This window comes from Anabrus simplex, chromosome 1, assembly GCF_040414725.1.
Source record: "Anabrus simplex isolate iqAnaSimp1 chromosome 1, ASM4041472v1, whole genome shotgun sequence".
Taxonomy (NCBI): Eukaryota; Metazoa; Arthropoda; class Insecta; order Orthoptera; family Tettigoniidae; genus Anabrus; species Anabrus simplex.
In genome coordinates, this window is record NC_090265.1 from 592,324,912 (window position 1) to 592,351,564 (window position 26,653).

Genomic DNA, 26,653 nt, shown 5'->3' on the forward strand with positions numbered 1-26,653 from the left:
ATCAATGATGACTGACTGACTGACATTGCCGAAGGGCCAAATGGTATAAAAACATAAACAAAGCTTTATTGCATAAATTACTATTACAAAAATATATAGGGTGTTTCTAAATTAGACTGACAAACAGATAGATAACCTTCGCTGTTTGTTTTAGGTCACACTGACGCAGGTCTTATGGTGATGATGGCTGGGATTGGGAAGGAAGCTTTTTTTTTATTTGCTTTATGTCACACCGACACAGATATGTCTTACAATGACGATGGGATAGGAAAGACCTAGGAATTGGAAGGAAGTGGCCGTGGCCTTAATTAAGGTACAGCCCCGGCATTTGCCTGGTGTGAAAATGGGAAACATGGAAACCATCTTCAGGGCTGCTGACAGTGGGGCTCGAACCCACTATCTCCCGATTACTGGATACTGGCCGCACTTAAGCGACTGTAGCTATCAAGCTCAGTAGGGAAGGAAGCAACCATGGCCTTAGTTAAGGTACAGCCTCAGCACTTGCCTGTTGTGAAAATGAGGAAACAAGGAAAACTATCATCAGGGTTACCGACAGTGGGGTTCGAACCCACCATCTTCTGTATACAAGCTGACAACCATATGACCCAAACCATGTAGCCAAGTTGCTTCTTCAAAAACCCAGAGCTGCAATCTTTCATTTCAGTATAAAAACGGTGTACGTCATTACATACAGTAGTTCAATCTTACGGGAAGGGACTGAAGTAATTATTTATGCAAGAATTGAATAGATTTCATTGTTCTCTAAGCAAGGAAGAATTAAATGGTATTGGAAGAAAGATACTAAGCACAGGAAGTCAACAGACAGGATGGAAGTTAACAAACTTGTGGACAGGTAATAATGAAGCATTGCAGCCCATGAGTTCCTTTACAAAAGAAAGTGCTCAAAAGGGGGTTACCTATTTGATCTCGAAAGTTTGTTGGTCTAATTTAGAAATTCCCAATATAAAACTTTAGGTACGGACTTTTACAGCATTCTTCCTTTTATTTTACTTACCTTCTCCATTCCTTCACTTTATCAGGTTCTTTGTACACTGCGAGACAGCGGTCAATTTGGCCACCAATCTGCAATAAGCACTGTCTCGTATGGTTGACCTGCTCATGCTCCGGGAGAGAAGTATCAGGATTATCAAGAGCAATCAGTGCCTTCTTCACTGGCCTCATTTTCTCCTTGCACTATAAGAGTTTTACAATATTGATCTCAGTATACTATACAGTGGAACCTTTAAAAATACTACTTTTGTAATTAAGTGCCTACGAAATTAACATATCTCTAATACAAAATGTTTATACGATGTCACTTTTGCAACAATCATATAATAATAAATAAAAATTTCAATAAATTCAATTTATTTCTTTGAAGGAAAGTGCTCCTTTTTGACACCTTTTTAGTAATTTATAGTGAAGTACTCCATCACTCATGTTTGAAAGAGCACTTGAAGAGAAGAGGCCAGGGTATTAGGTATGTAAGCATCTACCATAACAATTATTGCCATGTTCTTCCTTAATGAATACTAACCAGCCTCACCAGTCTGCTGGAACACACTAAAAATGGGCAGTGTATATAAATCAACAAGATTCTCCATATACACTTCCATTTTTCTTAGAGCAATAACATCAAATTAAAGCAAATTGTGTAAGGTTGTTTATCAATCCACATCATCAAAAAAGTCTATGTGATAAATAGAGGACTGTGACAGACACACACACACACAAAAAAAAGGCATATTTTGGAACTGTATTCAGTGAGTTAGATGAAGCTCTTGCACACTGTGAGGCCTGCAGAATATGCACAGAACTCATCAAGGGGAAAAACAACCTACCGACTCAGATCAAGTTTGTTTTTGGCGATTAATATGATTATTATCAGAAAGATCCAGGATATCGGATGGTATAGATTTGGCGTAACAGTGGCTATCACACGGATGAACAGAAGTCCTTCTTTTTGTGAGTAGTTTAACATCACACTAACACACAGGTTTTCAGCGATGCTCAGATGGAAAAGGGCTACGATTCGGATGGTGGCGGTCATGGCCATAATTTAGGTGCCTTGTGTGAAAATGGGGAAACCAAGAACAACCATCTTTGAGGCTGCAGACGGTGGAATTTGAACCCACCATCTCCTGAATGCAAGCTCACAGCTGCGCGACCCTAACCGCACAGCCAACTCGCTTGGTATGAACAGGAGTGGTGGTAGCGTCAAGTTCTGATGGATGTCAACTGTTATGTCAAAATTATAGAACACTACTGCAGTAGCTTGGATGAGTTTCTTGGCTCTGCACGAACCAGCCAGACCAAATCAACAAGGTATTTTGGAACACTACTCTTATAACAGAGAACAGGAATGAACTTAGGTTGCCCTCAAACAATGCACAGAGTATGGTAGGAAGACAAAATGGAGGGAAAGGACAGTGAAAAGCTGTGGAACACAGGAGGGCTAATGTTTTAAGGAGAAAGAAATTGAGGGCTAAGGGAACTGATGAGGGGGAGAATTCAGGAGAGATATCGGTGAGAAATTGGTATGAGCCACTGCTGGTACAAAAGCAGAGGGAAGATGGGGAACAGGGAAGTTTTACAATGAAGGAGAAAGGTAAGAGGAATGGGAAATGCAGAGTAGGTGATAAGAAGAGGGAGGTAATAATAATAATCGTATGGCCTCAGCTACCGTGTGCAGACATTTCAATTTGACGCCATCTGGCTGTCTGCTCGTCAATTTCGACGTTCCGTTTTTCTCTAGGCCCCCACTAGGTGGCAGATCGACGAGTAAACCGAAACTCTCTTGGGCGTCTATGGCTGAGATTTAATTAATTTTGTCGGGTAAACACCAAATGTGTCACCAGAGATCTTTTACATGCAGACATCGTACGACATGGAGTGTCGAATGGACTTTTTTCCGCCCTTCAAAACTCCGACTACCTCTGTCGGGTTTGAACCCGCTATCTTGGGATCCGGAGGCCGACACTCTACCGCTGATCCACAGAGGCAGCTGAAGAGGGAGGTGAAACAGGATCAAAAGGAAGAAAAGGGACGGGAATGCAGATTCTGCAGCCATTAGGGAAGATAAAGCAGACCAGGAGGGTAGGGGATCTAATGAGGTGGGTGGTTGAGGCTCTGTCCATGGGGGACTCTCTTTTCTAGGCACACGAGGAAGTGTGTGGAGGAAAGGGAACAGAGATAGAGTGTTATCCAATGTAGGGAAGGAGGAGGGTAAGGAGGTGGTAGTTTTTCATGTCAGTACAAACAACATAAGGCAAGCAAGAATAGGTACCAACGTAGTTGAGGATGCACGAGATCTGGTTACGGCAGCGTGGGAGAAGTTGAAGGGAATAGAGATAATTGTCAGTGAGATACTGTGTAGGAGGGATACTGAATGAATTGTGATCAAGGATTTATAACAGTAAAAGTAAACTCGTGTCCTCATCCCAAGGTGGTGCAGCTCTTTTCAGGCACACCCCCATTGGAGGTGAGCTGCATGTACCATTTCAATCACATACCAGCCCTCCTGCCATTCCTAAATTTCTGGCAGTACCGGGAATAGAACCCGGGCCCCCAAGGGCGGCAGCTAATAACACTAACAGTTATGCTACATAGGCGGACATTTATAACAGTAATATTAATGTTATTGTTTTTACGTCCCACTAACTACTCTTGGCAGTTTTCGGAGATGCTGAGTGGCCTGAATTTTGTCCCACAGGAGTTCTTTTACGTGCCAGTAAATTTATTGACACAAGGCTGATGCACTTGAGAACATTCAAATATTAGTGGACTGAGCCAGGATCGAACCTATCAAGTTGAGGCCAGAAGGCCAGCACCTAAACTGTCTGAGCCACTCAGCACGGCTGATCAGGGATTTAAATGAGACTATGGAGTGGATATGTAAGAAACTAGGAGTGAGATTTTCAAATTCTAATGTGCGGGTAAGAGATATGGATCTGCGCTCAAAGGACCTTCAATTGAACCGCAGTGATGAGTATTAGTTACGGAGGTTTCTTTAGAAGGGTTATACAGAGGAACATTCAGAGAAATAAGGTGGACTATGGAGCAGTGAAGAGTACAGGAAGCTGGAAGTCAAGCAAGGATTGACAAAACTGTAAAAGTAAAGTAAGGAAAGGAGTAGAATTAATGTAATATATACTAGATATTGTAACAGGGGTTGAATCAAGAAATTGAGAAATAACAATGGATTCAGAAATTTTCTCACAGTATTCTTACTGGTGAAAAAAGAATTTGTAAGCTATCAAAAAGTAAAAGATGAGAAACATGAAATTCTAGGTGTAAGGTTCATCTCTAAAGATAATAGGTAAAGTGAGATTTTTGGGATGTCAGGAGAGCGAGCTGGCCATAAACCTGCACTAATATTATTCTGTCCCCTAAAGCACAATGCACTGCATTAATTATATTATGAGTGGGAAGTGTGGGCCCAGTCTTGCTGGAAATATCTGAGCAACATTTCCGGTTCAGCCAGCTGAAGAAAAACTTGTTCAGTATTAATTCTGTTTCCGTCAGAAGTAACAGTATTGTTAAAAATGTTGGCCCTAAAATTCTTTTAAAACGAATAGTGCACCAAACTTCTATTTGAAGATCACGAAGAGGAGTTTCATGAATTATTCTTGGATTCCCAATACCAATACCAGTCATTTTGTAAATTTATACATCTATACAAATAAAACTATGCCTCATCACAAAACAGCATTAATTCAGGATATAATCTGCTACTGTTGATAGACTGAAGAAACAAATTGTAATAGTGTTTTCTTGTGACTTGATCCCTAGGGTTTGTACTTCTGCAACTTTGTAAAGCTTCAGTTCTAGTTTTCTTTCTGCCTACCAAAGAATTTGTTGAGCCAGTTTCCTTAAAGATTTTCAGGGTGATTGCCAAAGTCTTTCACGAATATTCTGATTAATTTTTTTGGTCAGCTAAGAAGGTCGATGGTTTAACTCATTTTTTTGATTAGCACTGAACCCACATTTTTGAATTTATTTACAATTTTCTTAATTCTGTAATGTGTTGGCAATTGTGCTCCAGGAAATTGTTTGCAGAATTCTCTTCTCACTCTCCCAGCAGATTTGTGCTTTAAAAAACTGCAGTAAACAAAATTTATTTATTTATTTTATTCACGATGTATGTTTCTGGTTTATGCCGTGTAATGGACTATATAAAAACACTCTCAACTTGTTTCAAAAGGAACCTTGCCTTTCTTCATCAGGAGAAATCAGAGAAATGAAACATGACGCATCAAAGGTTGCTAAGAGAAAGCAACAAGGAACTTAAAATGGTGCCCTAAGATGTAAAAGGGACGCCATTTTAGCCCCATGCTAGAGACAATGAATGGCAACAGTAAAGCATCATTTTCTAATGGTTCTGATAATAGGTAGCCATGATTCACCGAGGTTGTAGCCTGTATCACGGTTGAAACTATCTCGATGTTTACGTATTTCAACCACCTCCCTGATGATTCTAGGGCGATATTGTTTTATACGGGCAAGAACTTCCACTTCTTGAAACATGAGTGTTAAGGCATGATCAGCAACAGCTGATTTATCATGTTGGTTGAGTCTGATACAGCTGGTATGTTCTTTGATGCGAGAACATATTGTTCTCGAAGTCTGCCCAATATAAACCTTGCCACAAGTACAAGGAACTCTGTAGATGCCAGGTTGTTGCAATTTAGGTAAACTGTCTTAGTTGGTGGCAGGAGTTGCCTAATCTTAATTGATGTTTCAAAAACAGTTCGTACATGGTATCTATGTAAGATTTTAGCAATATAATCCGTCATGTTATGTCTGCAAGGTAAGCAGTTCCTTTTACATCATTTTTCTTAACAGACGTCCGATTATGCATTGATTTCAGAACCGTAGAGATCAAAGCTTTGCTGTAACCGTTGCTGTCAAAGGTGGTTCTCCAGGTATAAATTTCTTCTTGTAGAGCTGACACTTCACAAATCCTCTTGGCCCTGGTAGTCAGAGTTGTAAGTATACCATGTTTCTGAGCAGGGTGATGGTGAGAATCTGTGTGGAGATATCTATTGGTGTGTGTAGGCTTACGATAAATGCTGTGTCCTAAAGATCTGCCCTCTTTTTTGTGTGACAAGAACATCTAAAAATAGTATTTTGCCATCAGATTCGATTTCCATGGTGAAACAAATGGAAGGCAGCTGGCGATTAAGGTGATCCAGGAAATGACCAAGATTGTCTTCATTTCCGTCCAAGATCGACAAGATTGGGAGAATAAGGGAGTGTGTGGAAGAGCCTCCCAACTAAGCTCCTGGATAACAAATTAGTGGCATGTATTATCGTGCAACAGCAACACTTGATGTTGTCCCAGTTGGTTTTCTTGCATTGCGGCTGCAAGGCGTCTCAGCTGTTGACAATAACCATTAACAGGAAGCAACTCCCAGAACACGATATCCTCTGATAGTCTTCCTGAATGTAGTCAAAGAGTCACTCCGTTTTAAAACTATTAAACTATTTTCCTGCTGTGCTATCCCTGACAACATCATTCCCATACACAAAGCAAATAGTATGAGGTGCTTCGATTGCTTTTTGCTCTTCTGATAAACTTGAATAGAAGAATATATCAGAAATATTCCTTTTTTTGCCACTTAGCACTCCAGCTTAGACCTGTTTTTCTTAACACTTCACCTTCCTCAGAGCTGCACAATTCAAATTGTATCAACAAGCATAGCAATGACACTCCAAATGATAAACAAGCTATCTCAGTGGAGTCAAACATAACCAAACAATACGGACCTATGCATCAATCAAATACAATTTGCCAATAAAAGGGTTCATTTCCATACTTTTTGAATTATTGCATTTATTTACATACAGGCTCGCCATTTTTCTTCTTCTCAATTTTAACTTCCATAATTGGGGAAGGGTTCTATATGTATGAACTTCATAAAAATCCATCATTATGGGAGGGGGAGTTCAGAATAAACTATTTTACTTTGATGCTGAATAATATGAGACATTTAAGTAAAATAAACAAAGCTTAGATCTTTTAGCAACAATGTTCACCATCAACATCCTGCTTACTGATAAGTTCCAGGAAGACTGAAATTGTCATTGTAATGTGGTGGATGTGCATGGCCAATCAAACAAGGAGAGTATGCATTCCACAGAAGGTCATCTAATGACTATAATATTCCAGTCTTATTAAAACTCTTTCCAACAATTTTGAAGTGATCAATCCCCAAGCACACATAACCCAGTCTCAAACACACTGAAACAAAGGCCACTTGATTTTTCCAGCTTTTGTTGTATCCTGCATAACTTTTCCACCAAGCCAGAAGAGAAACCCCATCTTCATTGCTAGTTTGGAATAAATTGAATGTAGAATTTAATAAAAGTGAAGAGAAAGAAGCTTTTCTTAAGAAACGACTCTTTTCAGAATTGAATTTTGAGTTTAGTGAATATTGTGTTGCTATAATTTGGAAAAGGCCTAAATTGTTATTCGAGACCAGGCCATACCACCACCACCACCACCACCACCACCACCACCACTAAGTGAGGCTCTGCCTTAAGTATGCACACTGCTCATTCAAAACAGCACGTCAGAGTAGGGATTGAATAGCTCAAATACTATGATGATCCAGTGTGTAACGTACCAGCTGTATCAGAAAATGTATGAAACAGAGGAATGGCATTCTAAAGAAGAAAGTTTTCTAACTCCCCGGCTATTTCCCACCAATATTCAGTCAGGTTGTTATACTCATAATGCAGCAGTAATCCCATCTATCAGAATTGAGAGGCAGCATAAGAGACAAAGAACATCACAATAAACAATGATCAATGTAATGTTATTGTTGATCAATGTTATGCACTTTCGATATTATAGGCCTTCACATTTCGTTTTCTTCCGACTCTGAAATACCACTCTTATCATAGTCGGTATAGTAAAACTGAATAAAAGATAAATGATCGGAAATTGTATTCTCTATAACTTTTTTATATAGTACTTTAGATAGGACCAATAACATTGGTATTTAAAAATTACATTTTAGTCACCTTCCCCTAAACTACAAGTTCATCCAGGATGAATAAAATTGTTTACAGTTTAGACTGTAGTTTCTTATTCCCTGAATCTATAAACCGATTTTCATTAAATTTTGTTAACCCATTTTCTCGTGGCTTGGCGTTGATATGGACTTAACAACAAAAATACAAATTCATGAATATCTGTGTTATCATAGCCGGTATGGTAAAAATGTTTAAGACATAAATGGCCGGAAATTTAATTCTCTATAACTTTGGCTATGCAGTATTTATCGATACGACAACTATTAATATAAATATTTGAGAATTACATTTAGGCCTTCCCCTAAACTACCATTTCACTCAGCGTAAATAAAATTACTTATAGCTTAAGTTGTAGTGGCTCATTCTTCGATTTTGCATACCAATTTTCAGTGAAATAGGACCACTAATAACGTAAATGTTTAAAAATTAAATTTTAGGCCTTCCCTAAACTACCATTTCACTCAGTGTGAACAAAATTATTCATAGGCTCGATTGTAGCAACGTCTTCTTAGACTTTGCATACCAATTCTTATGAAGATAGGACTATTAAAAACATAAATATTTTAAAATTAAATTTTAGGCCTTCCCCTAAAGTACCATTTCCATCAGCGTGAATAAAATTATTTATGGCCTAGATTGTAGCGACTTATTCCCCGACTTTGCATACCGGTTTTCATTAAATTCTCTTTGGCCGTTTTCTAGTGATGCGTGTACATACATACATACATACATATATACATACATACATACATACATACATACATACATACATACATACAGACAGACAGACAGACAGACAGACAGACAGACAGACAGAAATTACGGAAAAGTAAAAAAGTGCATTTCCTGGTTACTGTGGACGTGACCGATACAGAAATACCATTCTTTTCAAATTCTGTGCAATGTACAGATGAAACTCTTATTTTATATATATAGATTTGGACCAATATTTAATAAGGAAAAAAACCTGAATGACGCGGTTGATATGAAAAGTCTGTTAATAGAGCAATTGCTAATATTGATACAAACTTTCAAATCAGATAATAGTCAATTCTTTAAGACATTTAATCTGAAAACTCCCACCACAAAAATAGACACAATTACTACTTCAATAACGCATAAAGATTCCCCTCAACACAACACGCCAAGGTCCAACGCCCCGCCTACCGTTTCCCCCCCTACCCCCACCTCAACAACAGATAAAGACTCCTCACCACATGATACTCCAATGCCTAACGCCCCGCCTAATATTTCTTCCCCTAAGTCCCCTACCCGCCCTTCACAACAGCTTTTCCATACGTATAACACCACGAAAGATAACAGTCACCGTAAGGTAACAAATACCACGAGGTTTTGTAGTAGCAGCCAAAGGGGTAAGTGAAACATACCATTAGATCACTGTAAAAACACAATAACACACAACATTATTCACGTTAATTTTCCTTTGTTACAGACGCACCATCATTCAAATATTGTGAAATAAGAAACAAATCAACACCTCAGGATTTTCGGATTGACGTCCCTTTTGACTAAACCCTCATAAAAACAAACTACTGCCAACGTAAAATTAGATCGTCAAAACAAGACTAGTTCAATGAAACTACCTAATTTAGCATTTTACTGTTCAAACTAATAAATTACAGTAGCATGCCTCAAAATTAATACCTGAAGCAGAATTCCAACGTATCCAAGATTTTAATCTTCAGACACCAATAAGTTTTAACAAAAATTATGACTCAAATTTTAACATAAGAAATCAATTTACAATTGTTTTTAATAAACGAGAACTTCCAAAAAAAAAAAAAAAAAAAAAAAAAAAAAAAAAAAAAAAAAGCCAAATTTTCAACATTATGTGTTTTGGACAAATTAACGGATATTCCAATTTTAGTATAGTCATTCATATTGTTAAACTATCAATGTGTTCACAAATTCCTATAACAATGACAGGTCTTAACCTTGAGATGATTACATAGGCTGAGGATGCTTGAAATCAAGCGAAACATGTCCCTATAAAATAGTGGTGTAGCATTATGAATTTCTAACAACATAAAATCAATTGTATTGAAAAGGTGGAATAAAAAAACCCAATATTGTAAGCATATTATAATGAAGTTCTCCTGAATAGACTGAAGTTGTTTTGACGCATAAATCACAGTCCAGCTTTAGCTCACCTTAAATTGTAAAGCTGTGATCCCCCCGCACAATCTTACGCACTTTGAATTGACCCCTATTTCTTGTTTGAACAATCCACTCTAACACTTTTCCATTGATTTCTGTGTACTTTCCTTCCCCCATTCCACAAAAAGCTTTGAAGTCCTTATTCACGAACTTCAGTTGGTAGTTCTGATTAAGGTAATTATTTTAGGCTGTTTGTCGAATTTGTGAGATGGCGCTCTTACAGAGGTGCCAACCTTTGAAGTGGATTTTCAGTAATCCCGTTTTTAACTCGTGCACCCTTAATCAGAAATACCAACTGAAGTTTTTGCTCCAATTACCAAGTCCTCATTGGCTTTCTGGTATTTCCTCCTCTTGAATTCAACACTCTCAAAAAGGAGGTAGATTCTGACTAAATAAAACGTGGCTGAACAAATCTGACCAATAGGTCAGTTAAAAGACCAGTAAGTTTCCTCCTAAGAAGATGAATGGCTGGAGCATCTTGTTGCAGAAATATATTCATTGAGTTAAAAGCAGGAAGTGTACTCTGAAGAAAGTAGCAAAGCAGTTTTGTGTGTGGGTCTTGTATGAAAGATTTCACAGTTTCAAACTGCTTGGTACTCTCATTTTTATGGTGGGTCTCACTACAAAACATGAGTGTCAAAGCTTCCCACTGCTCAAGAACTCTAGCAATAGACTGAAGAAGTGAGAGCCAACGGGTACTGACATATTTCAAAATTTTGTGACCCTTTGCCACAAACAGCCTGATAAAGTTTCAACGTGTTTAGCCTTTTAGAACTCTTATCAAGATAGTAATATAACTGAACCAGAAAGTTCTCTACATTGACTGGTAATTGGGCTGCTGCTTTTTGTGCACAGATGTGGAGATGACATGAACAACCCGCAACATAAACAGAAGAATGCCTGTCCTTCACAAATTTGGCAACACCTTCATTTGCCCCTATCACTGTGTATGCATTGATAGATGAAAAAGAAATGCAATTTTCCCACGAAATGGCTAAAGAAAACAATTCACTATTAATAACAGAGAAAATTCCCTCACCTGTATTGTCGGTAAAAAATGAAATGGCATATTGCTTTTAGTGCCGGGAGTGTCCGAGGACAAGTTTGGCTCGCCAGATGCAGGTCTTTTGATTTGACTCCCGTAGGCGACCTGCGCGTCGTGAGGATGAAATGATGATGAAGACAACACATACACCCATTATGGTTAAAATTGCCGACCCTGCTGGGAATCGAACCCGGGACCCCTGTGACCAAAGGCCATCACGCTAACCATGCTAGCAATGGAGCCGGACTGTATTGTCGGTATTCTCTAACAATGACAATAGAAGAGTTGACATTTGGCCTCTCTGAGCATTAAAGAAAGAGACAACTATAGGATAAAGTTTTACTGCTTTGAATCCGTACTACCATCAGTAGCCAAAGAAAAAGGCATTATTTGCAAAAGGTCACTATTTCTTTTTTCTTTTTTTGCCTCAGATGCTGTGTATTGAACTAAAGCAGAGGTTTTAGTTCTCGCACAACCACATTTCTGATATTTTGATATTTTAGAGTCGGGGAACATTGATCTAAACAAATTTCCAGCGTGGTCTGAAACTGATAACGTAATATTATGCTCCAAAAGAAATGATGTGAACAGCAATTTGGCATTTGTTACCGCAGTTTCATTACTTTTTACGAAGAACGATGAAACAGACTGGTTTTGTAATTTTGATTCATCGTATGTGTGATGTTTCTTGGATTCTTATGTGTCTTCTGCAATCATCTTGTCCACCGTGAGCCACAGAGAAATCACACAAACACACACTGCAGAACACATGGTTTTCACTAACACGTGAAGCAAGTAGGCATGGCCATTCCTTTGTGTAACCGTCTCGATATTTCTGTAACACTGCTGTCTTCTTAGAAGAAGATGCAATTTGAACTTTGCTCAACTTCATTTTACAAAACCAATCACTTCTTTTCGAATCAACGACTAGGATAATTAGAATTGAAACGCGCTAAATATACCATTCGTTCTACGTACACAAAAGACAGAGAGCCGAATGCGCGCACTGGAGAACAGCAGAGCAAGGAGTAGTAAGGAGTAGAGTCTACCTCACGGCCGACTCGATGAGTCATTTCCAGTGTTGCCAACTTATATTTTCAAGATCCACTAAATACTACAAAAAATCCGCTAAAATTCTGCCAAGAAATCTGATCTCAAATAATTAGCAATAAAAATTAGCAATAATAATAATAATAATAATAATAAATGTCTGCACTCACTTGATCTGTGAGTTTCACTGAGATCAACCCCCTGCCTGCGAGCCGGCGAGCTAAAACTTGTAGGCGTTTTGGTGCTGGGTGCAAACTAGGTGAATCCCCTACCTCAAGGGCACACACAAAAGAGGCCAGTTCATTAAACGGTCTTTCTTCATAGCATAATTATAAATGCTACTCTCTCACAGTTTCATTATATGTCGTCATTCGTCAACTAAGAGAAAATTACCCTTTCTTCACGCATTACAAATTTATGATACTATGATCTCATAACATCAAATCCAAATATTTTTCCCTCATGTGACTGCTAGTTCCTGACAAGAAATACGCAATAGCTTGGAGACAGACTGGAGTATAAATTTGAAAAAACAAACAAAAACAAAAACAAACCATAAAATGGATAAAACACTAAATTCTGCTATAATAAATCTAGAATTCCGCCAAAAAATCCGCTGTCCGCTAAATGATGTATTTCTCCGCTGGCAGGCTTCTAATTCCGCCAAATTTAGCGGAATATCCGCTAAGTTGGCAACACTGGTCATTTCCGTGTCATTCTAGCTAAGAGAGCAGCGTATATCTATGTAGCTGGCCGTGATTTCACAATGCTCACGGGAAACAAACGGATGAATAAATAACTGCCAAATATGTTTAGTTGCCAACTCACAAACATTGAAACGAGGAGGGTTGACCAGTAATGCTCTAAGGGATTGAACATTTTTTACTTCTTTCCTTTTTCTCGTAGAAATTAATTTTTATCGTGACAATGTTGCTGTTCTGTAATAATTTCCCCTTCGACCGTAATGCCATAATCGCAAAGTGAAATCCGTAATCATTACAGACAATCCGTAATAGTTGGCACCTCTGCTCTTATATAATTTTCAGTATCATTTAAAAGAGGCCGTAAAATTAATTCTACGATTATTGGTACTCGTCATCTAAGGTTTCAGAATACACATGTATAATAAAGACTGGACGTGAGAAGAAATGTAACGTCTGAGCCAATCAGCCGAACACGTGGGCAACTGTGGGGGACGGTGATGTGAAGTAAGTCTGGAGCCAAGGCCACAATCTCATAGGATCTCGCTATGTTAGAGCCAGGAAGGGATGGGTTTTATTGCTATCACCGCACCATGTGATTCTAGACAGACAACGTTGTTGGATTTAGCACAACAGTAGTGAGGAATTTGTCAATTTTCAGAAATTTTGTGTTTTGACTCTCAAAACTTAAAGGGCGTATTATAGGCAATGGAGACTTACAGCAGAGTGAATACAGTAGTTAAATGATAACATTATCTATAAATTGCCCTAAATGCTGTTTGTCACTTTCCTAGCATAATAGAACGATGCAAGATTGTTGGTAAAGTGTGTAATGGATAAATCAAATGCATATTAAAGAGCAAGACATGAAATACACTCACCGGCAAAAAAAAAAAAAAAAAAAAAAAGGTGAAACACTACGTATTTCAGACAAATAATGGTTACCGTATTTACTAATGTATTAGACCCCCCTGGCTTTTTGAGACAAAAAAAAAAAAACCTCTCACATACAAGATCCCCCAATGTAATACGTCAGAGAAGAACAACAATTCCGCTTCGAAGCGGGTACAAGCCTTACTGCAGTTCCGATGACATCACACAAACTTGTGTGCGTTAATAAAATATTGGACACAACAAACGTATGAAATTAAACATTATGATAATAAAACGCATTACCACCACACCTGTAGATATCCATAAATGTGGCAAGCTTTCCTGGTGTTTTAATTTTTATTCTTCCAGTTGTAAAACTTCTAGCACTATCCGGGTACTTGATAGCATACTTAACCTAAACAATGCGGTCTCTCTTATCTCAATTACAGCTGTTTAGGTAAATCCTGATGTACGACCCGCGCAATGCAAAGACGCGTCAAAGTCATGCGGGGCATCTGTGTTTCATAGTTAAGAAATGTCTGCCTCTGTAGCGTAGGCCTACTGCAGCTCTGATGATATCGCACAAATAGGTGAATTAGTTTCATGTCCGACCCACGCAATGCAAGCATGCATCAGTCAGGCTATAATGTCTGTTTCTTGTAGTTAACATTGTCCCCCAGCGTTATGGTTAGCAAAATCAGCTGCTGTTCTCGGGGCCTGAGTTCGATACCTGGTAACGAACTGCCAGAGATTTAAGAATGGCAGGAAGGTTGATATGCAGTAAAAATGGTGCATGTGGCTCCCCTCCATTGGGGGCATGCCTAAAAAGAGCTGCTGGTTAAGCAATATTCACAGGTGTTGCTATTAATATAGCAGGTGAGATTATTAACAAAGTAATCATTTAATATGTCATAACTCACGCCAACATATGTAATTTTTGGAGAGAAGTAAGTTTAAAATGTGATAAAAACAATCCATTCATAACAATTGTTTTACTCGGCAATGTACCTAACAAATAATATTGATTTTACGTTCCCACTAACCACTTTCACAATTTTCAGTAATACCAAATAAACATACCATGCGTTAATAAAATACTGGAGACAACAAACGTATGAAATTAAACATTATGATAATAAAACGCATTACCACCCCACCTGTAGATATCCATAAATGTGGCAAGCTTTCCTGGTGTTTTAATTTTTATTCTTCCAGTTGTGGAACTTCTAGCACTATCCGGGTACTTGATAGCATACTTAACCTAAACAATGTGGTCTCTCTTATCTCAATTACAGCTACTGTATTTATGTAAATCCTGATGTGATAAATGTAGAGAACAAGCATGAAATCATCATTATCTTGATTTCCCGTTTCCAGCTTCCCAAGTCGGGTAGTGAATCAAGGACCTCTATTGTTGTCTGTCTCTCCACCACTCTTCTCCTTTTTTAAGTACATCCTTCTCTATGCACTCCCACTTTGAATCTGTCCACCTCTTTCGGAGTCTTCCACGTGATCTTTCCTGTTAACTTCTCTAAAAAACCTTTTTTTGGCACTCTCTTTTCTCCCATTCTCATCATCTGCCCATACCACTTTAGCTTTGTTTCTATCCTGTCTTGAAGGTTCAAGATTCCTGTCCTTTTCCTTATCTCTTCATTTCGAATTCTATAATTTCTGGTCTTGCCCTTGATACCTCTTAGGAATTTCATCTCCGCTGCCTGTATTCTACTCTCCTCTCGTTTTGTTGTAGTCCATGATCAGTATGGGTTCATAATAGGTTGAATACCACAAAATACCCCTCAAACTCTGGTAGAAGATGTTTGCTTGTTGTATTCTTTTCTCAATTTCCTTGGTCATCTTTCTATCTTGTGATCACACTTCCCAAGTACTTGAAACTTTTAAGTACTTCCAGAATTTTACCATTCAGTTTTATCTTTCCTCTTCCTCCCTTCCCCTTGTCATCACTATTGTTTTATTTTTTCTCTGTGCTTACTTTCATCCCAAATTTTTCTATCTCTTGATTCCATATATCTACTTGTTTTTGCACTTCCATTTCATCCTCACCCCATATCACTATATCATCTGCAAACAAAAGTCTGGCTTTTAACAGCCGCAGTTGTCCAAAGAATGCTTCAAGTCAATGTGTATTACATTCGGAAGTACAACTTGCAACATATGCTAGTTATCAGCTGGTGTATCGGCACGCTTTCTACAGCATGACTTTTTTCGGAAGGGGCGGCTTCTGTACACATACACCTAATGGGAATAACAGACGCCGTCTCCAGAAACCATTTGCAAATAGATTCTCACTTTTTGGACTCTATAGTTGGGGAATGAAACTATTTTTAAAAGTTCCAAAAAGACAGGCTCCTGAATGCTCTTGATGGCAGTGCATGGCTGACGAGATGGCAGTGAAGACAAAATCATTTACAATGACAATATGCCGTTAGCAGGGAAGTTGGCGGCACAAGACGATAATTCAAATGAAAGCCATGATCAGGTTTACTGTGTAGTAGGCTTACTGATCAACTGACAGAGACAAATGACTGGCCAAGTTCTTTTAATTAATATTGCAAAATATGATAAGATACCCATATCCCTTTTCTCTTCGCGGTCGAATATGAAGCGAGAGAATCTTCGTAATGAGTTTTTACGACCGAATGTCTTTCCTGACATAAATCTCATCAGAAGAGTTAATGAGATGAAAACGAATGTCGTGATAAAAGAGTAACTAAAACTGACTATATTTACTTCATATGTAAGCCTAAAACTCATGTGTTTACCATTTATTGTCTTTTTAAATTTAGAAATAATGCCTTCCAATGAAAATACCCGGTAAAACACAGAATACATTCATAAGTTTGTTAAAGAAGAGTGTGGAATGATTACATGTATAATTTATAGCTCTTTATAGCCTAGAAGTTGTGTGTTCACTGTATAAAATTTGAGGCTATCGTATACTGAAACTTCCTTTATTTCTTTTGGATGTAAAAGTGGAAAAAAGACACACAAAAAAGGGGGGGGGGGGTCTAATACATGAGTAAATATGGTAGTCCATTTGAAACATGGTAAAAATCAAATATTATGACATTACAACAATATGGCAATATATGATATGTTAATTAGCCCATTTCAGAAGTTTCAGCACAATAATTGATTAAAATATTTGATCTTGACAAACCCAACAGTCCACCAACACGAATTTGGAAATGATGTAACCTGGAGCTCTGCATAGTTTCGCATGTGGTCCATTTGTTCATATGTTTTCAACACTTTTCCACTGCCATAGTAATGGGTATTACCACCTCCAGCCGTAATTACAGCTGTGATTCGATCAGGCATGCTTGGGATGCAATCTCGAATGTTCTCTTATGGTATGAGCTCCCATTCTGCCTGGAGCACAGCTCAAAGTTGACCCAGTGTGTCGTCAGAGGAATGACTCCTAGCACGTCTCCCAAGCACATCACAGACAGGCTCTATCGGGTTTAGGTTGGGACTACGAGCAGACCACACCATGTGCTCAATTCCGACTTCATCCAGGTACTCATGTACACTAACAGCAATGCGTGGGCAAGCGTTTTCATGCATCAAATTAAAGTTCTTGTTGATGGCAGGTGTAAAAGGCACCACGTGATCCACTAAAATCTCCTCGATGTATCAGTGGGCTGTCAGAATTTAATTCTCTCCATGTGCGCATCAGTGGTAATCGCAGCCCAGACCATCACAGAGCCTCGACTGAACAGCATCCTTGCAGAGAAAGTACAGGGTGAACAATGTTCCCCGGACCTTCTCATAGTGTCCACAGAAATGTTTTCTCAAGTTTCCCTGACTTTCCCTGACCTACTAAGAAAAATTTCCCTGACTCACGAAAACTGAGCGTCAAGTTAATTCGCCAGACAGCATGTTTTACAAGGAACAAAATGGAAATTCCAGCCTCCGCCATTCCCACAGCTGGCCTAATTCTCTATCCACTTCCTTTATTTCAATTATTTATGGAAAAACAATTATACTGATGGGCACTGTATATATATTGTTTAAAGGTAACATGTAGGCCTAACATATACCTTTATCATATCATTTCCAAGGAACAAAGTATTAAAGTAGTAATACAAATATGAAAATAAAATTATTTTACCACAGCAATCTAATACTATTTCATGTGGATTTAAAACACTCTTGAGATCAAAAGTAATTACTGTAACTTGTGTTTCTAATGTTGGTGAATATAATGAATTCCAATTACTCTAGGCCTATATTCAAAACAGTTTTCAAATTTGGAGACAAATCAATCATAGGCACCATAGGTTTTTGACTTTGAAATTTTCTGAGGAAAGGTTCAACATTTGGCGAACTACTTCCAAAGCACTTAATTTTGCCTTAAGTAGTGGATTCTTCACAGCTTCTCCAAGGTATTGAAAAGGTATTAAAGGTTTTTTTTCGTTATCAATGTACTCTTTCACAGATTTGTCAGTGTGATCATATATTTTAAGAGCTTGATTAATACAGCATCCATTTTCCAACCATCTTATTGCAATGAACTTGTAAGGAAATGCAGTTCTTGTTGTTATGCCTATATATTTAGCATGTCGAGCAGGGCTGTCTTTAAAAAAAGATTGTGCAGAGATCTGAAAAAATTAAAAAGGTCCCAGTCAATTTTCGAGATCCCAGTTTTCATGGTCAATTCACTGAATGCAAACTGCATATGCCTATATCAAGAAGAGATTTGGCCTCGGGGTTTAGCACTTGCAAATTATTTTCAAGTTTTTAAAATAAAACTGAATTTAACATTCAGCCCATCCAATGAGACTTGCAAAATATTGCCTAAAGCTAGGGACAGTCCATGTATAAACCCATCTAATACACGATCCACAGTTGCCCTGCCATAAAATACACTATTCCAATACCTTGTTGCAACTTTTGAAGATTTACATCCCTAAACCTTATGCACAAGTCCATTTGTCCTCTTTGGACAAATATGTCTAAAGATTCATCAAAACAAACAACATAGTCAGCATTGTTTTAAATCATTTTGCAAACTTTCTTTAAAATATGGGGCTAATCCATTATTTATAACATAGGAAGCCTTAGCCTTGCTCATAGTAAAGTTCTGAGCAATTTTACTGTCTGGGAACATTGTTTTGAATGCTGCGGAGGTTTCATCGCAAGAGTCGAGAAACACCTTTCCAGTGCCAAACTGGAGAGCCCATATGGCTTCAGCCGATATAACATCATCTTTATTCACATTGCAAGTCTTTAAACTCCTTTGACTCGTTCCTGGCACTGCTAATTCCTTTGTAGCTGTGGATATAGTGCTAACTCTTGGCTGTGTATCTTCAAGCGAAGATGGAGTAGAGGTTATCTTTTCAAAGAAAGACATTGTTGGCTGGAACACTTAGCTTTCATTTATTTTATACGATTAGGTCCTTTAGCATGAGAAGTGACTGCTTGTTTGCCCATATTACTAAGTTTGAATGATTTACAACACACTTTATAATGTGCTGAAGTTGCATCATTTACCAATATGTCCAACCCACCACTCAGTTCGGGAAACACTTTACTGTCTAGCCAAAGTTTATTAAATGTACACTGCTTGTAAGCCATTGTCACTAGTTTCAAGAAAGCATCCTAGAACTGAAATAAAAAAGAATAACATACAAATGGATGAAAGAAATGGCACTGGGGCACAACAAAAATTGTAGAATTGTTATGCACTCCTTGTGAAAAGATACCTGAAAAAGAAATGCTACAATAGCCTGGGTTACAACAGATTAGAGCCACAAATTTCCCCTCAAATCCATCACTGGGGAAGATTTCCCTGACTTTCCAGAATTTTTGTCTTTTTTCCTGACCAAATTTTTTCCCCCTGACTTTCCCTGAATTTCCAGAATGTGGACACTATGCTTCTCCATACTCTCTCCCTTCCATCTGGTGACCTCAAACAGAATCTGGATTCATCCATGAATTGGACTGAGCCCCATTGCTCCACAGTCCAGTTTCGATGGGCATTGGCAAATTGCATCAGAGAGGTGCGATGCTGATGTATAAGCAGAGGTCCTGTGGCGGGCCTCTTGGATACAACCTTCTTCTTACTGTCCTTTCGCTGAAGTTCATGCTCCGTACTTGCTGCAAATGATTTCTGGCCCCCACAGCTGTTGTGTGTCAATCACAAAGAACTTGCATTATGAGAAAGTGCTCATCTCCTACAACCAGAACCGGGCCTCTTGGTATATTGTCTTCTCGGTACCTTTTAACAGTTCTGTACATGTTAGAACAATGCTAATGCTACGGCCCTTGCTGCATTTTTAGGTGAAAGAGCCATTATGACCTGACTTAGAAGCAAGACTAACTGTTGCAGATAAGCCGTAATGTCCACAAAAATAAGTGGCATGAGAATTCACAACAATAAACCTTAAGAGAGCTGTTTGAGGTTATTCTTATCAAAAGGCAGGAAACGGCAGTATTGGTGGTGTGATTGTCACGATCAGTACAATGATTCTGCTGAAACTTCTCAAATGGGTTAATTAATTTACGATACATTGCCATATTGTTGTAATGTCATAACATTTAATGCATACAAGGTTTCAAATGGACTAACATTAAATTTTGTCTACAATATGTAGTGTTCCCCTTTTTTTGTTGGTGGGTGTATTTTATTATGAAACATCATAGCACAGGATGAGAAAAAATTTGATGCAGGTTCTTCCTTACAAGAGTTTGCTCAGTTGGGTTAGGAAATTGAAAGTTTAATGCTGATTCTTCCTTACAAGAGTTCACTCAGTAGTGTCAGGAAGTGAAATTGCAGTAAGCTTCATTCAAATTCCACTAAAATGAAATGAATTTATATGTTTTCCAAATACTTAATCATCTGAACACCTTAGTTACACACAACAGGATTTGAGCAAGTCAAACATATATATGAAAATTGAAATACTTCTTACCTCATTGAAAACAGCAGGATCAAGATCACCGATGATTTCCAAAGCACGTGGTTCACTGTTAGCGGTAAAATGCATAGGACCAGTAGTTTGTTTCTTTTTCTTCTTTGTATCCTTCTTTTCTTCCCGTTGTTTCTTTTTCTTCTTCTGTTCCTTTTTATCCTCTTTAGAAGTGTCTTCCTTTTCCTTTTCCTTCTCTTTATTCTCCTCCTCACTCTTTATCTCTTCGCCTTCAGATTTCACTTTAATGATCTTTTCGGGAGGCTTTTTAGGAGGTTTCCTAACTTGAATCAGTGAATTGCTGGCAGATGTATTGGTATTTTCATCATTAGAACTGGGGTCATCATCAATTATTTCTTTTGTTAATGCAGGCTTGCTATCCCGCATTTTCTTAATCCGTTTTTGCTTTGGGACTCCTGCTCGAGCATTGAGCTAAAATAAAGAAGGATTATTAGAGAATTCCTTAATATAAAATTATAACAATATAATTATATTTACTGAAGAGAGCTAAACTACCAATTATAATTCTTCAGTATGCTTTTTTTTAATATTTAGTTGGTTTTTCCACATTTGATAACCAAGGACCAATACATACACTTATATACACTTATACCCATCAAAAACAGTTAAGCATATCTGCAATTTACCCACCAATGTCTAATATTTATGTGGTTTTTTTTTTTTTGCTATTGGCTTTACGTCGTAGACACAGATAGGTCTTATGGCAACGATGGGACAGGAAAGGGCTAGGACTGGGAAGGAAGTGGCCGTTGCCTTAATTAACGTACAGCCCCAGCATTTGCCTGGTGTGAAAATGGGAAACCATCTTCAGGGCTGCCGACAGTGGGGTTCAAACCCACTATCTCCCGAATACTGGATACTGGCCGCACTTAAGCGACTGCAGCTACTGAGCTTGGTCATACTTATGTTTCATTTATGGTTAAATAATAAGTACATAGTTTAAATCATGACAACCCTGCCTTGTTCACAGCTAGGGGCACTCCACTCACGAATGGAAAACAAATCTAGTACTCTAGAGCTGAGGTGATATCCAAGTAAGTTTGTCAGTATGCCTCGTCATATGGTGTCTATGGCATACTGCATCAAAATAACCACTTTGATGCAACAAAAGATGAGATAAGTTGACGTTTCCAGCATTTTCCACGTGAATCAAAGTATTGTCTCAAAGTTGTTGAAAAAGTTCCACCCAGGCACTTGTTCAGTAGCAGATCATCATCACGAGGGCCATCTACACAAAACAGCAGCAGCTCACGACCGGTATATACATATATCCGAATGCAGACACCTTACATGCACAGTTACTACTCTACATCACAACCTTCCAGATGCCAAAAGAATTACAGTAAAATACCAGCATAACAAAATTTTGGGGACCTCAGAAATTAATTTGTTATAGTGAAATTTTTTATACTGAAATAATAATAATAATAATAATAATAATAATAATAATAATAATAATAATAATAATAATAATAATAATAATAATAATAATAATTGCGTATGGCCTCCGAAGAGGCCTGGTGCAGGTCTTTTTCTAGTAGACGGCCTATTAGGCGACCTGCATGTCTATGAAGATGAGGGCCCTACCTAGGATGATTTCTAATGTTGAATACGCCACACACACCCAGCCCCCGAGCCATTGGAATTAACCAATTAAGGTTAAAATCCCTGACCCAGCCGGGAATCAAACCCGGGACCCTCTGAACCGAAGGCCAGTACGCTGACCATTCAGCCAACGAGTCAGACTATAAGTTAATTCTTCAGAATTTACCCATTGCTAAACCTGTTGAAGAGTCTTTGTTATTTCAATATGAATTTACACATAAAAAACCTTAATACTGTATTTATTAGTTGCTAGTTGCTTTATGTTGCACCGACACAGACAGGTCTTATGGGGACGATGGGATAGGAAAGGCCTAGGAGTTGGAAGGAAGTGTCTGTGGCCTTAATTAAGGTACAGCCCCAGCATTTGCCTGGTGTGAAAATGGAAAACCACACAAAACCATCTTCAGGGCTGCCGACAGTGGGATTTGAACCCACTATCTCCCGGATGCAAGCTCACAGCCGCGTGCCCCTGACCGCATGATCAACTCACTAACTCGACTGGTATTTATTTACATATTTTACGCCCACATTGGAGCACTTAAATCAATACATTTGAGTTTCTTCTTTTTCTTCTCCCAGAACTTTCTCATCCTCTCCAACCTGGAAGCCCTTTGTGTATCCGATATAGTATATTGTTTCTGTTCAACTGTTTTTAGTTTGAGACTTATGCTTTTGTTCTTCAAAATCCTCTTCTCTTTTCTGTCTTTGATTTGTTGCCGAGTTATACCCAATTCTTCCAAATCATCCTGAACTTCTATGAACCAATTATTATTGATTTTATTTTTCAAAAAGTAATCAAATAGTTGTTTCAATATCCTGGTGTCTGGTAGTCTTGATATGTGACAGAAAAAGGAAATTATTCTTTTACGCATTGTAGATATTACCGATTCACATTCACGATAGACAATACTGTTAGGCAACAATCTCCACTGTCCATCAACTTGGTGTTGTTTATTAAGAATTGTTCTAAGAATTCTTCTATCAGTTTTCTGTAATTTGTCTGCTGTAGATTTTACATTTAATTTGAATAAAGTTTCACTAGCATATGTTGTCTCTGGTTTAACTATGGAATTATAGTGTTTCAGCTTAGCGTTTATCGAAAGAGATTTTTTTTTTTAATAGGCTGGCCAGGTAAGTCTACGTGCTTGTTTAAATTTAGTTGTTCTGTGTTCTATTGCTTCTTTTTCATTTGTGTTCCATGTTATTATTTCCCCAAGATATTTGAATTTCTGAACAATTTAAATCTCTTTATTACTGTTCAGTTGAATAACTGGTAAATCAACTTTAAAAGTTGGAATCATTTCTGTTTTTTCAAATGAAATTTGTAATCCCAGTTTTTTGCTATAATTTCTAGTTGTTCAATTTGAAATTTAGCCTACTGTATTTGCAAGTAATGCTAAATCGTCCGCAAAAGCAAGGCAGTTGAGGTTAATATTTCTACCGATCTTGATAGTTGGTTGGCATTTCTTGTTCCAATCACGCATAACCTTCTCCAATGCACAATTAAATAACAATGGTGAAAGTCCGTCTGCTTGTCGAAGTCCAGTTCTTATAGTGAATGATTCTGATAATTCACCTCTAAATTTAACTTTTGCCTTCGTATTTTTAAAAGTCATACTAATGAGGTTAACAAGTTTTTGGTGTAAGCCAAATTCTTTAAGGCTTTTTAATAATGATTCACGATGAATACAGTCGTATGCTTTTTTAAAAATCTACAAACGTGATGACTAGACCCTTACTTCAAACTCTTTGGTGCTTCATTATCCATTTTAAACTAATGATTTGATCTGGGCAGCTTCTACCTGGTCGAAATCCTCCCTGATGTTCTCCAAGTTCTTGAATTCTTGTGTATACAATCTTGGATAAAATCTTGCATGTAATATCAAGCAAGGATATCCCCCGATAATTATTTGGTTCAGAGCAATCACCTTTCTTATGCAGCGGGTGTATTATCGCTGTATTCCATTCCTCGGGAAGCTTCTCCGTGTTCCAAATATCAATGATGTATTTATGTAGGTTTTGAATAGACTGGTATTTATTAAATGAGAGGAAAATTAGGATACATATATTTACATGACGTAATGATATAAGTACAGGTACTTGCACAAAGTTTTCAGCATCTCAAATTTTACTCTGTACTCCTCGACTTTTATTTTTTGAAAAATTCGGCGATTTTTTCTGAACACTCCCAGACACAAACAAATATTCAAGGTAGTCAGCAACCACTGCACTTGAATTTAACACAGATTCTGGCACATCACTTTGTGACAGAAGAAAATCCTGAAGACTATGTGCCTGCACAAGAGTCAAACTCTGTCAAACACTTTGAGGCACATCTTCCTCTTCCGCCTCATCATCACATGGATTCCTATCATTCATAATATCTGCCACAATATCTTCTTCAGTGATTTCCTTTTCCACTAACACATCACACTCCACGTTGACATAATCAAAGATTGACACTTGTTAGGACATCCAACTTTTCACACAAAAATGCTTCCAGTTCTCCTCTGTTTCTGCATCCAACTCTTCAATTTCTGTGATGCTGTCTTCTCCATAACCCACTCCAGCTTTTCTACTTTGTAAAGCAGTTCCTGATTACCTCTTCTTTCAGTGATTTCCATGCAGCACTGAACATCTGCATTGCTTCAAATAAGTTGACATTAATGTCTCTCTCTGAGGCAATGTTACATAGCATACGCCCGACCACACGAGCTCGGTAATGCTACTTCACCAGGTGAATTATTCCCTGATCCAGTGGCGGCAGAACTGAGGTAGTATTTGGAGGCAAAATTAAAACTTTCACATTCTCCAAATGGCGAGGTACACAACTGTGAGAGGAGCAATTGTCTAAGATGAGAAGAATTCTCCTCTTTTCGGCCTTCATCTGACGTTCCAGGCACAACAATCACTTTTCGAAGATCACTGATGTCATCCAAAGTTCCCAATTTTGAGAGGCTTCAGTTTATCCATCCCTGTGGAGTTGGTGCACAAAAGAGCCGTTATCCATTCTTTTGAGCTTTTGCCCCCAGAACACTTATTTCCCTTGAATTCAAGGGATTGTTCGGCATTAATTTGTACAATAATGCAGTCTCGTCTGCATTATAAATATCAGCCAATGAATAGTCTTTCAAGGCAGCTGATGTCTTCATCTGCCATGAAGATGAAACTTCCTTTGGCACACTGTTTGCTTCAACATTTACAACCATGTCGGAAATGCCATACCCTTCCCGGAACCTATGAAGCCAACTAGTACTCCCCATAAATTCCAGAAATCCTTGCATAACAGTGGGCCATTGACAGGAATGTTTCTGGTCCACATTTCGACAAATCACGTATTAACAGCTTAGTCAACCTCCTCATAGTCTGCTGTCTTCATTTTCTTTTGTTGTGAGCCAAGGGCATCAATATCAATATTCTGCTCTAACTAACTTTTCTGTTTTAGAAAAGTAGATAGTGTTGAAGGGCTGATGCTATACTTCTTCGCTTTCTCCTTTCTTTCCCCCCTTTCTCTACTTCCCGACGTATTTCACATTGTTCTTTTAAAGAAAACTGCTTTCGCTTTGTGAGCTATCAAATATCCAGGTGGAGATGGACATGCTCAAAGTCGCGTTCAAGGGTAATGGTTACAGCGATTTGCAGATTCATAGAGCCCTGCATCCCAGAGAAACGACCAAGCAAACCTCACAGATGGAAGAAGTGAAGGGAACTGCCTACTTGCCTTACATTCATAACACCACAGATCGAATTGTCAAGGTCTACATGTTACAAATTTCATATTTGGTCCGTATTGAAATGTACATCAATTTAAGATATTACCAAAATTTATTAGGATCAACCTATTCAATACAATAGAAATTTCAAAGTTAGGACTTACATCCTATTAAACTAAAATTTGAAGGGACATGTTTCGCCCTTTAAAAGGGCATCATCAGCCTTTTTACACTCATACTCAAAATTAAAATCAGGATCCTGATTGTCATGGTAAAAATATAAAATGAGAATATAAGATTAGAGTGAAATTATACAATACATATACAGGCTCAAATGCACGCAATGTGAAAAAGCATACATCGGGCAAACAGGCCGGAGCTTCCTTACTAGATATCAGGAGCACTATAATGCCAATAGACATAACAAATTTTCAGCCATGAGCTCTCATATGAAAGATACAGGTCATCATTTCACAAGTATCGAACAGGACTTAA

The 26,653-nt window shown here is 38.1% G+C and overlaps 1 protein-coding gene across 3 annotated transcripts in view; it reads right to left on the reverse strand.

Moving 5' to 3' along the window:
* Chd1 (chromodomain-helicase-DNA-binding protein 1) overlaps positions 1 to 26,653 on the reverse strand; it is a 447,987-nt gene that overhangs the window by 57,433 nt on the left and 363,901 nt on the right. For all 3 annotated transcript variants that reach the window (XM_067135606.2, XM_067135608.2, XM_067135605.2), the window contains exons 24-25: positions 20,823 to 21,251; positions 1,016 to 1,194 (exon numbers count right to left, since the gene is read on the reverse strand). In XM_067135606.2, coding sequence (XP_066991707.2) covers positions 1,016 to 1,194; positions 20,823 to 21,251 — 608 coding nt within the window. The remainder of the gene's footprint in view (positions 1 to 1,015; positions 1,195 to 20,822; positions 21,252 to 26,653) is intronic.